The 16,570-nt window shown below is 43.9% G+C and overlaps 1 protein-coding gene across 6 annotated transcripts in view; it reads right to left on the bottom strand.

The window, feature by feature from the left end:
• Elmo1 (engulfment and cell motility 1) overlaps nucleotides 1-16,570 on the bottom strand; it is a 534,802-nt gene that overhangs the window by 40,657 nt on the left and 477,575 nt on the right. For all 6 annotated transcript variants that reach the window (XM_036187573.1, XM_036187569.1, XM_036187572.1 and 3 more), the window contains one exon: nucleotides 4,039-4,202. In XM_036187573.1, the coding sequence (XP_036043466.1) occupies nucleotides 4,039-4,202 (164 nt within the window). The remainder of the gene's footprint in view (nucleotides 1-4,038; nucleotides 4,203-16,570) is intronic.

Here is a 16,570-nt window from a genome sequence, read left to right as displayed (position 1 = left end):
CCAGCTGCTGCTGCTGCTGGTGGTCCAGCTGCTGCTGTCCTGTCATTCCACCCAATGGCGATGGGGACCAACTGCCAGCCTCGCTTCTCCTCCAACCTCCCCAAAGAGAGCACAACACCTATTCCTCTGCTCTGAAGCGATCACATACGCAGGCAAGACCACATCCTGGGGTTTCTACCCCAAAGCCACTGGCTGAACGGAATGAGTTCCCACAACACTCCAATTCTAGACACCTCCTGGAGTCACCTCCTATTGCTACTGTCTTCACTTACTCTGATGCTGACACATTACCCCACAGTTCACTGAAAACTCAAATCTACTCTGACCCCAGGATGCTCTGACAAGTAGTTCTTTCTGCTTAGGGTGCCCTTTATTCAAATATCTACATGGCATGCCCCCTGAATCCCTAATATAGCTTCCTTCAAATGTCATCATTATAATTAAAGAGATCTACTTTTATCATCTTTAAAAATATACTTCATTCCTCTTACTCTGCCCTATGCAGACAGTCTACCTATATAGCCATTCTATCACCACTTAACCTGCTGTCACCTTACACATATTATGCATGTGTGCACGCATATTATCTATTTCCCCCCTCATTTAAAATCACAAGGGTTAGGGTTGTATATGTTCTATTCATTGCTGAATCATAAACAAAAGAACAATGACCAGCTTGTATCAGACATTGATAAATATTTGTCAGGTGTTTGAACACTGAACATGGTTTACCTATATACACTGACCTACTGGAATAGATTTTGAGTGAAATACTAGGTGGGTAGGCTGTCCTTTAGGAAAGCTGCTGGTAATATATATGTATCAGCTTTATTTTTTTTTAATTTTTGGCTCTTTTTTTATTTCTTTTTCATTTATTTCTCTTGTATATTCTTAGACAATACACTCAGTGTCCAGTTTCCCATTTCATATACTACTAATGGCACAACTTGCTAAGTTCTGTGTTTTGTAATAAGAGTGATCATTTATTCAGTGCATATCATAAGCTGAGCATGCATTGGTCAGTTTTCATATACTCTTGTGTTGAATCCTTGCAGCAGCCTAATGACGTGAGGGCTTTCACTGTTTCCATTTCCCAGAGAGGCTTTTCCAGAAGGCACATTTACAAATGGCTGCCTTGAAATTGGAGCTGGTCTCTGAGCTCCAGGCTGCAGCACATTTTCCCTGCCTGTTTTACTACTTTTCTGTTGTCTCTTCTTCTCCCAACTCAGTACTGAATGACCCACTTCTGGACTGTTTAAGCTGTTTATATCTATTAGCCTGTACCAATAATGAGGATGGATTTATCTTCTCTGTTAAGTGACAAATAAAAAGTATCGCCTCTTTAAAATCATTCATCAGGAACCAGGGAGTAAGCCAGGGCTGCTTCTTCAGCCATAGCTATGTCCCAAACATTTGTTCATGCGGAGTTAACGTTTTCCTTCTTGGGATACATGACCATTTTTATCAAGATATGGCTGATGGAGTTTGCATGGAGCTGAGGTTTGCCACTGTGCTGTATGTGATATGCAGGCAGCCATGGGAGGGAGAAAAGGCTATGGAGTTGGGGATGCTGGAGAGCATCTCTAGCATCAGTGGAAGGCCAGATGCTCAGGCTCCAGCCAGGCTGCTGTCTATGTTTGCAGAGTGAAAGGCTTGAACTAGACAGCCTTAACAGTAGTCTTTAGCTCTCACACTTTGGTATCTTAACAACTGAGATAGAATAGATGCAGTTCTTGCGGTCTTTTTCAAAATTTATATGTGTTTCCTGGAACTGAATACCTAGCAATCTAGAATTAGCCCCATACCTGAGAGGTATCTACTGCTTCTTAGCACCTTGGGTTAGCCTACCATGGAGGGATTGCTTAACATGTTCTTGTTAAAATAATAAAATTAAGAAAATAAACATGCATCATCCTACTCTTGGGTAACTTTGTTTGCTGTGAGTCATGTTGACAGTACTTACATTTCATCTAATCCCACAATAAGTTCCTGTCCAGCAGATCGCAATAATAGAAAAAAAAACAGATCCCCAGTGGACAACGTATAACCTGCTTCCTGCCTGCTGGTTTCAGAGGCGGTGGGTACAGGCTGGCCCCTCACCTTCTTACTGAAACATAATGTTCCTCACATCTTGTTATCACTTGGCTGCAGTTATAGATACCAAAAATTCCAGTGAGGCCTGGTGCTTTCCAGTCTCCTGAACAGGAGTGGTATTAAAGTCACACCCACACAGGGGATATTCTTTCCATTGGCACTGTGTCTCCTCACTCAAGACACATCAAGATAAGAGCTTCTTGTAATAAAGGAAAAAGAAACTCCAGCATGCGGTGTCAGAGCCTTGCAAGTAAAGGAAGAAAGGCATAGCAGGGTAGTGTCCACGCTGGGCTGGCCAACGTCCTCCTCTGCCACAGTCATGGTCAAGCACTGACTCAGAGTCAAGTGGCTTAGCTGATGTGGTGGTAATTTAGAACCACTTGGCCTTCACTTAATCAACTCTTCAGTCCTCCATTTAGGTCTTAAGAACTGTCAAAAGCATACTAAAGCATCCTTCTGTTTGCATGTTTGCCGGAACCAATGATTTAAAATCCAGAATTTTGTGAAGGTAGGTCCCAAAAGAGTGTAGCACCACACTTCCTGCTCATAGGTGAGAAACTGCATCCCCCAGGAGCCAGCTACTTACTCCAACGACTCTGTGCTTGGTATTTCCAACTGTGCCTATCTCCTGGCTGAGGATCAAGAAAACAAAAACCCCAGCTGTGTCTCTTAAAGTACCAGTATTACATGTATGGGATGGCTGAGGATTTATAACAACATGAGTCAAGTCCCCTAGAAGCATTTTATGCCCCCTGCTGATGAACTTCCTGTGCCCACTGAAGTCTATAGTTCTAATGTAGTTTCTGGTGGTGCTTAAGATCTGAAAGCAAATTGTCCATGTTACCACCTGGCTACTGTCTTTTCTAACCTGTATACTTTCTTAACTTACTTTCAGCCTTACACATGCAGAACCAGTCTGAAAGGGTGGATGGAGCAGTAGTTGAGAGTTAAGCCAGTTAAAGGCCAGGTTCTTCCCTAGGCTACTTCTGTCTCTTTGGAAATAACACTTGCACCTACCTCAAGGGATGTGAGGAAATGAACTAGAATAAAGGGTGTTTTATGAATTGTCATCCATTAAAAGTATCATGTGTATGGACACAAAGAGCACACAGAGACAGACAAACAGAGAAAGAGAAACAGACAGAATGAGTAGTTGTAGACAATGCCCACAAAAGCCCAGAAGTCCCTTCTAGTCTTGATTATAGAACAGGACTAACTGGCAGATCCCTTCCCTGCTTCCCACCTTTACTCCTATGTCCTTTTCTATAAAATATGAAGGTGATAAATCTAATCTGTTCTTAGCAAAGAAAAGCAGGCCAGGTCTCAGAAGAGATGACATGAACAAAGTTCTTCTTTTCCAGATTCAGAGTATTTTTGGGATGGAGATACATGAGGTTTTGAAACGGTTGTAAGTGACATTTAATGCAAAGTCCTGTAAAGGGGGGGGGGGTGCTCTCTCCCCCACTGGGAGCCTGTTGTTTTATATCATAAAGGTGACAGGGGATGCTCTGGTGCCAATCATTGGCCAACCCCATGGGACACAGGGCTGTTCTTCCCTTTCCTCTACAGCTCTCATTGGAACTTATGCTGCCTCAGGATTCACCATGCTTTAATGACTGCAGTGCCTTTCTCTGAATAACATAACATTCTGTAACTCAAAAGGTACCTGTGTGAAATACAGCTTCACAGGAGAAAACAAGACACCCCTGCACACAACATTGTTTAGGTTCTAAGTGTGGAAGAAGTCAAGTGCATTTTAACTATAGATTTCTGAAGGATCACCTAGAACAGTTGCCCACCTCCACTTCAAAGAGTGAATTACCAAAAGGCTTCCCTTAAAGGCTGTCTTTTGGAAGGTCAGCTGACTCCAATGAGCTCACAGCTAGCCCTGCTGTTACATCACTGGATCACTAGGGGTCACTAGCAGAGACGTGGGTAACTTACAAAATTGGGCGAGACTGGAAATCTTCCTGGTTCATCCTCTCAGACTGGCGGATTTTCAGGATTTCAGTGTAGCTCAGGTTCTGCAGTTTACTTTTGAACTGGTCCAGGGAGCTAGGCTTGGTTGTAAGCGCTCTCATAACCTGCTCCTTCACCACCTGCATTACCTGCAATGAAAGGAAGGCCATTACATCCCCAGGGCTAAGCTTTCCTGTTCAGAAAAGACGCCCATGTCAATAGCCCCTTACACCCCTGGGCGCACAGTGTGACCTCTGGGCCCCAACCTTGAGTGTGCTTTCCTACAAGATAAACTTCCATTATGTAAACTTCTATTTTCTTACGCTGTGGGAACCACAAGGAAGAAAATGGATTACACTGGAGTGAAGGACAGGGGAGAGTGCCTATTTGCTCTATATATTATGTGACAGCTACTGATATAACACTATAAACAGTACAAACACAAGAGTCAGAAAGGAACAAAGGCCAAACCACAGCTAGAAGTCTGCATATTAATTATTTCTTCCAGGAGAAAATTGCTGTGATACAATTAACTGTGAGGTTTGGCTGGCAGCAATTCAAATGGATGTATATAGATACCTACACCTCCCAGACCTTTTCCCCAGGTTGTTAGGGCCTGAGTGTTCATGCAAATTATGCATTTGGAAGTGGGCCTGTGCTCTTTCTTTTCGAGTCAGCAACTAGACAGAGGGTTTATTATATTAAAACAGACATATCCCATTGGAAACTTCAAGAAAAAAAAAGAACATGGTATTGTATGCCTCTGGACAAGCCTTGTTCACAAGAGGCCATTAACCATCGCCTCTATTAATACAGATTCATCTTCATCAAAATACATAAGGCCAAAAAGGGTCAGAGGACCTACAGAGACATCCAAAGGGCTTATAATCTTACTGCTGCTCTTCATCCTCCGTTACAAAAGAGAATGACAGATGTTACCCTATAATGAGTATGTAGCAAGTGCCTGATGCCCTGGTAGGCCCTTTACATGGGTGTGTGCTATATCTTCTCTTCCTTTACCCACTTAAATCTACAAGCAGGTATCACCAGCATTTCAACTCCATGAAGAAATCTAAGAAATTAGCTTAACATTACTCACATACCAGTCACAGTCAGTTGGTATGTAGAAGAGCTGAGATTTGGACTCAAGTTTGTAAACACCCTACCACTTCTTTGGCCATCCTTCCTTTGTGTTGCTTAGGAATTTAAAAAATAAACCAAAACTGTATATGTACATCTGCTTTATGATGACTATGGTACTAAGGACTTTGTTATGCATCATCTCTTGTAATCCTCTCTCTAATAGAGAAGAATAAGGTATGAGTATTGTACACACAAAGGAGCTGAGGAAGACTGATGACTTGTCTAACATACTTATCTAGAAGCATTCCAAGGGAACATGTATGGTGGCTATACTACAGACGTGATGTTGACCAAATATGAATCAGATACAGACTCTGCCTTCTGTCAGCTAATGGGCTAATGAGAGACATGGACAAGTCCCAAGATCATCATAGAAGAATCATGGAAAGGATAGATGATTAGGCTGCATAGGCAGGTAGAAGACAGTTTATTCAAGATCCATTTGATACCATCTCCACAGGAAGAATGGGTGATCAGCTGGTGTACACTTGGACAAATGACCTGGAACACCTCCACACATCAGCAGCTCTGAACCTGGGCTACAACTAAATAAGAACCGACTATCTAAGCATTATTCCGTGCTCCAAGAGAGGACACATTCATTTAAGTGCATCTGCTTGTCTACTCTGAAAAATTGTTAATTTGGGATGTTTTATAAGTATTGAAATCCTAAACATTTCATGCCACGTGCTTCATCAATGGCTAAATTTGGTCAACACTGAATTATTCTGCTTTACCATCAGGTGTTACTCTTTCTCCATTTAGGGAGCCTTGAAGTGAAGCCAGTGAAATAGTGGTCTCCCAATGTTATTTGCTCTTCTGGGGGGTGGTTGGATATGCAAGAGAGAAAGAGGCACAATGATTAAAATAAAGAAATGATATTTTAAATTGGATCAGAATAAAACTGAGAGTGTGGAGCTTGCTCTACTCCCCTTATTTTAAAAACGAAAAACTGGAAGTTCAGAGAGCGAGGTGATTTGCCCACTGCGCGTGTTTAAGGAAGTATCCCAAGAGATGGCAATTTCCATGTTATAGCTGCCTAGACTCATGCTAGGCCTTATTCATGATCATGTGATCCAAACTGCCCAATCGGCGCCCTGGTCTAGATTGTTCCCATTTAACCTGAGATATAGCCAAAGCCTTAACTTAGAGGATGATGGGAGACAGACAAAGACTGCAACAGACTCAGGCAAAAGATAGAAATGTGAGTGCAGAGAGTATCAATAGTGGTGATCTTCACTCAACCAGAAAGCCACTTGAAATTTACATTTTGGTGTCTGGGGTACACGAATCAAATTCTGTTTTCTTAAGTTAATACGAATGGGATTCTTGCCATTCGCATCCAAACTCTCACCAAATACCCAGTGAAGGCTAAGAGGAATCCCATCCTACAGGTCTGAGATGGCCAGACAGAAGACATACAGGGAAGATGAGTAGAGTTGATGGGACTACTTTAATAAGAAGACAGGTAGGCTGGAGAAACGGCTCAGTGATTCAGAGCAACGGCTGCTCTTCCATAGGACTTGGGATTGTTTCCCAGCACCCACATGATGGCCCAGAACCATCTGTAACCCCAGTTCTAGGAAACCAAATGCTCTCTGGACTCTGTGGGCACCAGCTATACAAGTGGCACACAAACATACTTGCGGGAAAAAACACCCCATAACATGAAATACATGAAATTTAAAAAAAGAAAATTACTCTTAAATTCACCTTTTGCTATATACCATGGTTGAATTCTTGCTTGGAAACAATGATGGTCTCTTACAAAATGCACGGACACGTTCCTAGTCACATCTGATGCTTAGAGCATTGCTAACTCCCTGGTACAAGACTACTATCCCCACTGGGTAGAAGAATATCTAGTAGAAAAGTCCCTTAATTCTCCTTTCAATTTGAAAAAAAAAAAAAAAAGAAGCAGCATAAAACTTTTCCTAAAGGTAGGTGGGCTGACTGGCATCTGTGGCCAGGAGGAGGAGTAAAAGCTGTGGGCACGAGGCACAGAACAGCAGTTGGTGGAGTCCAATATGAGATGAGCTTGCCCACTCCTGGCTCACTGCCATTTTGTGCTGGCCCGAATAAGTTCAACTCTTACTCTTTATGCCAAGCAAAAGAAGAAAGAGCACACAGGTTGTCTTTTGATTTGTTTGTTTTCTGTAAGATGATAAAATACTAAGTTAAATATCTCTCTGGGTCTTTGCAAATTAGCTTCTAGCTTCTGTAGTTTTTAGTAATTAATGGTGTGAGTTCTCAGCATGTCATGTATGACGTTTAAAATAAGACATTTTCAGTTACCATTGTTGATTATTTCTTCTTTGAAGAACATGGCACCAGTTGCCTTTTATTTGAAAAATCTTTAGATGATAAGGCAGAGGTATCAGCAAATGAATGGTGAAATATTTTACTTAGGGTGCCCATACTTCCACAGACACTAAAGGGAACACACTCTTCGAACCTACATTTGCTGTTGGCATTGGTCCAACATTCAGGTGATGTCTGCAGCATGCAGGTACTAGAGTATTGGAAGTCCTCTTAGCACATGCTGTTTTCTGAAAGGTCTTATCAAATAAAAGTGGGATTCCTATAAGACATCTGTACTTCACATGGAGAGAAGCTTTGGCCCCTTGGAGGACCGTTTAAAATACTGAACCAGACAGGCTTTGGGTAAGTAAGTCAATCTAACTACTGTTCATTTAAATGTGTTCCTGGGTCCTACTCCAAGACCTACTGAGCCTCCCTGTGTTCCTAGTCTAGTATCCTCAGGCCTTGTCTTTATGCCTACAACCTTCATACATTATCAGTCACTCTCTCACCCATCAAATGGTTTTAAGCACCTTCTCAGGGCAAGGTGCCCAGGGACACTGGGAGCCTTGTGCTAAATGAGCTCTCAGCCTGCACTGGCCTCCCAGAAGAGAGAAAGTGATGTCAGAGCACAGCAAGGGCCCACACATTCACTCAGCAAATACCAAGCCACTCTCAGATGATGTCAGCACATGGACACAGCACTGGGACTTCAGCTACAGGTTGAGAAGTGGCCACATGCAGACACGCTGTGGTAAAGCGAGGCCAATCTTGAGAGAAACAGCAGGAGCGAAGCTTTGGAGGCAGAAGGGAGCACAGCACTGCCGAGGGTGGAGAAGGGGGTATGGTAGTCTCCTTGGCAATTGGCTAAGCAGTGTTAACAGAGGAAACGCATGTGGCTTCAGAGCCAGCAGTGTTTATTGCAGAATCTGGCTCCACCACCACTCACCAGCTGGGCTGGACAAAAGGCTTAGGATCTCTGAATCTGTTTCCTTATCTATTCAGCAGAGATATCACCTGTCCTAGTTAGGGTTGTCATTGCTGTGATGAAACATCATGAGCAAAGCAACTTGCAGAGGAAAGGGATTATGTGACTTAGGCTTCCGCATTACTGCTCATCACTGAAGGAAGTCAGGACAGGAACTCAAACAGGGCAGGAACCTGGAGGCAGGAGCTGGTGCAGAGGCCATGGAGGGGTGCTGTTTCCTAGCTTGCTCTCCCTGACTTGCTCAGCCTGCTTTCTTATAGAACTCAGGACCACCAGCCTCACCCAGAATAGACTGGGTCCTCCCCCATCAAGCACTAATTAAGAAAATGCCCTACAGGTGTGCCTATAGCCCAATGTTATAGAGGAATTTTCTCTACTGTGGTTCCCTCCTCCCCAGTGTCTCTAGTTTGTGTTAAGCTGACATAAAACTAGGCAGTACATCATCTCTGGTCAGATTTAGGAGATGCTGAACATTGAGGGCAGTATCTTATAAGGCTCCATCGTAGCTAAAATTTGAAAGACAGCTTGCCTAGAAAATACAATCTCCCTTTCAGCCTACAGGCATGCATACCTCACATGATGGCTCTATGTATTCATGGCACTTAGAGGGCAGATCATGATTATATTGGGGCTGCAGTGCATAGAACTGCTTTTGACAGATTCCATGGGGATATTTTCTTCAAACAGTGTGTCAGCTCTCACCCTGAGCAGTTTCAGGTCTTTAGGGTTTGGCTGTTGTTGTTCTTTTCACTCTTGAGCTATACATGCAGCTATGGTGTGACCACTACATTCCCCTGGTATGAGGCCTGGCTGTGCGGGCTGACAGGCTTCCTGGAAATAAAGAGGGCTCTTCTGAAGTCACAGAGGCCTAGTGTCAACCTCTGGCCTCTCAGTTTCATCATGTGTCTGCAGTGACAGCAGATGAATCAGAAACATTTTCTCCACTGATAAATGCCAAACTGTTCTTCTCCATCCCACCAAGGAGACGGTTTCCTTTGGCATCACTAACCATACGTTGTCACCATTTCTTCAGTGTGATTCTCCTGGTGCTCTGATGTCCCTTCCTTTACCACATCTGTCTGAAGCAACGGGGCCTAATTTCTAGCCAAAAACCAGTCTGTTCTGGATGTAGGCAGTGAGGCCCCAGTACCTCTTGCTCTGTACAGCGTCATTTCACAGTCTAATAAATAATTGGCGTCTATGTAGGTGGCACATTCTGTCAAGGAGCTAAGGAGCCTGAGGTGAGAAAATGAACAGTTTTCTGGAGGCTGAATCTTCCCAATGGCTTCACTATTTTTCAATTAGAGTTCTGGGATCTCATTCATCCACAAGCCAAGGACTGTTCTCTAGGTACCAGACACCCATACTCATGACTGTCAAGCAAGCTCAATGGTGAACTCTGAACTAAGGACCATAAAACATGGGAGCATTAGGGCTTGGGAGGTTCCATGCTCATTAAAGCTGGACATTTGCTCTGGGACCACAGTTGTCAAATGCGAGGTGGTGAGATGTGGACTCTGCCTCCTGACTATTCCTTCTGTTAATGTCACATCATTTGCACTGACCCTATCCCAGAACCACTGTCCCCATACCTGTCCTGGTTTGGCTGGTAGACTATAGAACTGACAGTCTAATGTGTCACTGGCTGTGATAGTGTTAATGGTCAAGTGGATGGAAGTCTACAATCACCCAGGAGATGGCCTTCTGGGCCTGTCTTTGGGGTATTATCTTGATTACTTTAATTAAGGTGGGTTGACCCACCTTAATTAATAGATAGGCAGAATAATTTAGACTGTGTTAAAGTAGTGAGAAAGAACTGAGCACTGGTATACAGAATTGTTGCTCTGTTTCTGACTAAGGATGTGATGGGCGCAGCTTCCTCAAGCGCCTGTGAGTTTCAGGGTCTGGTAGACTGCAGCCTGGAGCTGGAAGTCAAAAGAAACCCTTCTGCCCTAATTTCTTTTTATTGTTACAGAACTTTATCGCACAACAGAAGGAAACTAAGACACTTTCCATCATCCCACATAACACACTGTCTTCACTGAGTCCAGCACTTGAACTTGGTGACCTCACCACACTAAGCACCTTGTCTTTCATTCTTGTGCCTTCCCGCCTGCTCTCTTTCCTCTTGCCACGGAGACCTTCCTTTCTTCTTTTAGGTTCTGCTTTAGAAGACACCATGTCTGCTACGCCTCCGTCCTCCCACAGAACTGAGATCCAAGCCTGCATCCCCCATCGAAGTACTCCTTGCAGTCCTTGTCTCCTCTGCTTTCTACCCTCCAAAAACTGTGCAGCCCAGTTTGTAGTATCAGTTGGGGAAAATATCCATTTTATTTATGTCTTAGAGGCTCATCACATGGCCCAAAGAAAGAATCAGCCTCTAAAGTCAATAGTTTCCAACCTTCACAGAAAAACAGAGTTTAGGGTGAGTTTTGTCAGGCTCAGCCCTGGAGACTTTAATTCTAGAAGGTATTCTAGAAGTGGGTTCTATTTTTCCAGTTTCTCAAGGATGCCAATGTACAGCTGGGTTGAGGAATCCTGGCTTGAGGAAAGAGGGAGCAAGGAGACAGGCGAGAGGACTGCCATGCCAGGAGGCTAGCATCACCACTAGTGTGATTTACAGATGCCATCCGAGGACTTCAATCATTATCTGCTACTGTCTGCTAGTCCCCTAAAATGTGCACGGCATCATTGCCCTTCACAAGGACATTCAGGTAGCAAGAGCAATCAGCTATAGCCAGGGAACTGGCTGCTCCCAGCCTCTTTGGGCAGGCCCCTCAGATGCCACCTTCACTGGGGTCATAACCTGTTTACTGGGCTGTCTCTCTCTCTCAGGTAGTCACAGAGGCCATGTTGAAGGCATCTGGCTATTTCAATCAGAATGCTTTGACAAGGGCAGCCAACATCTTTTCCCAAGAAATTCACAGTTCCTTAAGCAGGGTTAGCATCCCCAAATACTTGATGAGAGCAGGGCAGCCACTGTGTATTAATCCTGAGCAGGTAAGCTTGTGGCTGGCAGAGTCCAGGCAAGGCTCAGGGAGGGCAATTGTGGGAGTACCAAAGGTGATTTTTCAAGTGTACCCTGAGAGCAAAACAGATGGTGTCTACACTGTGAGAAAGGGAGCTGCTAGTCAGCTCTTCCCCTGACTCTGGTTTTGTGCTTCTGATAAAGCAGAGCAGCTTCAAGCATCCTGCCAATATGACCATTGTCTGAACAGAGATCTCGGAGGACCTTGGTGTTAGCCCCCAAAATAGCTCGTTATATAATGGCTGACCCTGCAGTGCCATGCAGATGCTGATACAGAGACGCACAGTTCGGAAGACCAAGATGGGTAACATTAACAGCTGCTCTCCTCTTCCTGAGAAGGCCTTTTAATTTAAGGTTTAAGGCATTTTTATAGCCGGTAAAAATAGTAAACCTTTCAACCTGTGATTCATGCAAAAATCAATCAACGCTAGGTTCACAGAAGAGCAACAAATAGGGAGGCACATCCCTCTCCTTCCTTTCAGCCTCTGCAGGAAGCTCAGCCGTGGAAGAAGCAGGAGAGGGGAGGTCGGGAACCACAACCTTCTGGGCGCAACTTGTCCTTGAGCCCAGTGTGATCAGGAGGCAAGTAGCTGTGTGACCAACCACTTTGCCCCACCGAAACAGGGAGCAAAATTAACATGGGCAATCAGGCTAAATTTGCTGGTTAGCTAATTGAAGGTCCTTGTGGACAAGAGAAAGCTATTTTCACCAGCATCTGATAGAATCAGCCTCAGGCCAAGAGGAATTCATGCCAATCACATTAGAGGGTGGCTTTTAGTCCACAGCTTTAAATAAACTGACAGGTCAAGCAAATCAGTGAAAACCTCTGTGTGTGTGTGTGTGTGTGTGTGTGTGTGTGTGTGTGTGTGTGTGTGTGAAGGGGCTTGGGGGTCCTTGTAGTTTTTCCTCTACTGGGATTGGGGTAAAAGGTTGGAATATTTTTAGTAAGCACACTACATTTAGGTCCTCTAATGCCTGCTCACAAATCTCATCCACACACTGCAAGCATGGGGCCAAAGCATAGTCTTTACAGAGCTTTTTGAATTTACAAAGAGTACTCCTGGCTGGAGAGTCTGCTGAATGGGACCTGCTGGGAATTGGGGTCTGTTCTCTTTCAACTATGGCTGCCTGATGATGGGGGAGGAGGACTCCTGAACTGAATTTGCTGAGATCCCTCAAATTAGGTGGGGAAATGAACTGAAGAAGTAAGTGTGTATGTGCAGTGTGTGTGTGTGTGTGTGTGTGTGTGTGTGTGTGTGTGTGTGTGTTTACATGTGGAGACCAGAGGTCACTGTCAGGTGTTTTCTTCAGTCTCTCTCCATATTATTTGTTGATACCTGGTTCTTACTGAACTCAGCATTCAAGACTTGGCTAGACTGACTGGCCAGTTATTTCCAGGGATCTGCCTGTGTCTGACCCTACCCCCAGCCTTAGAGCTACTTACAAGGGCTGTCACACCTAGCTTCTTTTATATGGGTGTTCAGGATTAAGGATCTCATGCTTGCTCAGGATGCATTTTTATCCTGCTTAGCCATCATCTCCTCAGCTGCTCTTTACACATAGTTGTGGTGCCAAAATACAAGATGTTTAAAAATAATGAAGACTTCCTTATTGTTTTGTTAGGGAATACATGGTGTGCATGGCGCCCCTCTCAACATCACAGCTGCTGGCAAAACATCTGAGGTCCCTCATTGCCTTTCTCACTTCATTTTTTTTTTTTTTTTTGGATAGTTATGAATGCTTGGCCTTAGCTTATACTTGTCCCACTAGCTCTTGCAACTTAATTTAATTTGTTTCTCTTCAGGTTTTGCCTCAAGGTTTCTTCCTTCCTTCCTTCCTTCCTTCCTTCCTTCCTTCACGTCCTACTCCATGTTTACTGGCTGCTGGCTGCTTGGCCGCCCCGGGTGTCTCCCTCTCATTCTCCCCCTGTCCTGTCTTTTTCTCCTCCTATTTATTCTCTCTGCCTGCCAGCTTTGCTTATCCCTCTAATGTCTGGCTATTGGCTATTCAGCTTTTTATTAGACCAATCAGGTGCCTTAGACAGGCAAGGCAACACATCTTTACATCGTTAAACAAATGCAGCATATAAACACATGCAACACATCTTCACATTTTTAAGGCCTGTAAAAGGGAGCTAATGGCTACTGTGCTATGTACTCCTTTGGTTTGTCTCCGTAGCTGAAGGTTGGGGCTTCACTCAACTCATCTTTGGGCTTCTGATATCTTGTTGTCAATTTTATAAACATCTGTGGAGTGAATGAAGGAGGAGAAGAACATAGCAGACCCAGATAAAACAGCCTCCTATGACGCTGAGATTAGCCACCATTAAGAAATAAATGAAGTGTCTCTGGTCTCATTTTGAGGTTTAAACCTGAAGCTGTGCTAGTTTAAATCTCTCAGCCTGTTTTGAATTCACTATTAAATAGTGACAAATGAAATGGGACAACCTGCCCCACTGGAAGGGAGATTTAATAAACTTTAAAAGCAGCCTGCTTAGGCACGAACACAGGGGAAATAGAGTGGGAAAGAAAAAGTCTGGTTCCATAAAGAAGCCTGGCATCAGGCAAAGCTGCAGAGCAGAGGGCACTGCATGGCTGCCTCAGCAAGTCCTCCATAAGGAGTTGGCATCCAACATGAGGCTTCCCCTCTGCAGACAGATGGGTGGTGGATGCAGGGAGCCCACTGGTCAATACTCAGCTACACACATAGTCATCCATTAGAATCTGTGAAGGATTTTCTCCAAGCCCCTTGTGGATACTCAAATTCAAAGGTCTGCATCTCTTACATAAGATGGCATAGTTTTTGCAAACGCCTACCCATATCCTCCCCTCTACTGTAAATCACTTGCAAATGAGTACCTAATACAACATCAGTGCTGTTCCATAACTGCCCTAACACACTGTTTACGGAAGGAAAACAAGAGAGCTGCATATACTCAGCACAGAGACAACCCCCAACCCCAAATAGTTTTGATTCCTGACTGGCTGACTCTGGGGACAACACATCTGTGGATATGGAGGCCTGGCTGTCCTCACTAACCATCTCTAACTATCTCCCCACTTTCAGAAAACAAGATGCTGCTTGCAAAAGAGCAAATGCCCTAAATCTTAGTTAGAACCCTGAGAATACCATGATGTGTGATTCGACATCCAAGTCCAGCTGATTCATCCTAAAGATAAATACCTTTTGGTTTTCTAAGTTTATCTAGTAAGTCTTGCTTCCTGGTATTGGTATTAGGTGATCTGTCTGGTCGTGGTGGTGCCTGCTGAGAGGAAATGCTGAAGAGATGAGGCAAGAGATCACAAGTGTGAGGCTAGCCTGGGCTACACATTTAGAGTAGCAAAGAGGAGGAGTTGGCGGGGAATAATGTAGATGTGATACTTAAGTATAAAGTTCTAAAAAAAAAAAAACTTTCAAAAAGAAATTTTAGAAATATAATCAACCCTGCAACCACTGTGCTAAACATTTCTTATGCATCAAACACATGCTCAGCACTGGGTGAGGTACTGGTCGTGCTAAAAACTGGACCTAGTGCCCACCCAGTGCCCACCCAGTGCCCACCCAGAAGAGAAACCTGAGTGGAGAAGATGGTGCATAAACAAGGCACTGTGACTTCACAAAGTGTGACTACGTATATGGGTTCCTCATATAATTTAGGGGAGGGGAAACGAAGTCAATTAAGCATACCCCTGGCTTCCTCAGCAAGCCGAGTTCTATTCTTACCACAGGTTTTACCAACTGCATTTCTCAGGGTATACTGAGATTATTTATTCACTACCTGTCTCTCCAGGAGGACCTTGAAAGCTTCCCAGGCAGAGACTGTATCTCATTGGTTCTTTTAATCACTCCTGAATTGTAAAACCCCTCCTATCTAAAAAACATTCCCCCTCAGTCCAATAAATGGAAGGTCAACTAGACTATATTTCTAGAGTTACATGAAAAAAAATGATTTCTGGTTGGTCTTTGTGAAGGCCAGGGACAAATTCCTGTGATAGTCTTAAGCAAGAGGCAAGAGGGCTTGTAGCAGGAGCAATGATAGATTAACTCTGGTAAGCACACGGCCACACTGGCATCTTGCTGTATTTCTCCCAGATGGTTAGAATGGAGACATCTCATAAATCCCTAGGCCTTTTCTTTCCTTTTGCAGGTTATTATAGTGTCCCAGGGCAGAAGAGCACTCTGCAAAGTAAAGTAATTGTGAGCCATTTATTATGTTTAAAGGAGAGCCTGCCATCCATTACAGCCACAATGTCCAGACAATTAAAGTGGTGGAAATGACTATGCAAAACCCACTGTCACTTGGTGTCTGAACTCAGCGAGCACATGCCAAGCTAAAATGGCTCCGGTTTCTCTTGGCTCAGTACCTCTTTCTTTCTGTTCTTTGTCCATACCACTCACAGCCAGGAAGCACACTGTCCCTGTGGCTTCCAAAAATCTACTGGGTCTGCCATGCTTTCCCACAAAGCAGTCGCTCTCTTTGCTGGTGCACCCAAAGCAAGGAACAGCACCGATGGCAATTATATGACGTGTCCACCATCATTCTTCTTTACCATGCCAGTGGTAGACATCAGTCATTGACTGCAACCCTTTTTTTTCTGTTGCACTAGGATGCTGCAAGAAATTGCTACCCATCAATTGAATTTCATGCACATAGGCCAAACACGACTTAATCTTAGTGCACAGGACTGATCAATAACTTCAGATCAAATTTTCTTAAAGTTCCAATGTCTGCTACCTAAGATATTTTATGGATTAGTAAAAAATTATTAGAACATGAACTTGCATGTATTTTCAGATGCTCATGAATAGTGGTTGTTCAGTTCAATAACTAAATAGTATTTCTACATTATCACCATGGTCACTGAAGCTAATATACCTATCTCTGGAAGTGGTACAATATTTGGGGTAAGGACACACTCATGGACCACACAGCCAAGCACTCAGGAGGGGCTGAGGAATACCACTGAATGAATGAAATCATGAGCAGACATTAGGTCAAGTTACAGACTTTGTGATACCTACAACAACTATCTTTACACTTAGGAGTTCAACATTTT

The sequence above is a fragment of the Onychomys torridus genome, chromosome 5 (assembly GCF_903995425.1).
Source record: "Onychomys torridus chromosome 5, mOncTor1.1, whole genome shotgun sequence".
NCBI classification, from domain to species: domain Eukaryota; kingdom Metazoa; phylum Chordata; class Mammalia; order Rodentia; family Cricetidae; genus Onychomys; species Onychomys torridus.
The sequence above is the reverse complement of the archived record's forward strand: the minus strand, read 5'-3'. Positions and strand labels throughout refer to the sequence as shown.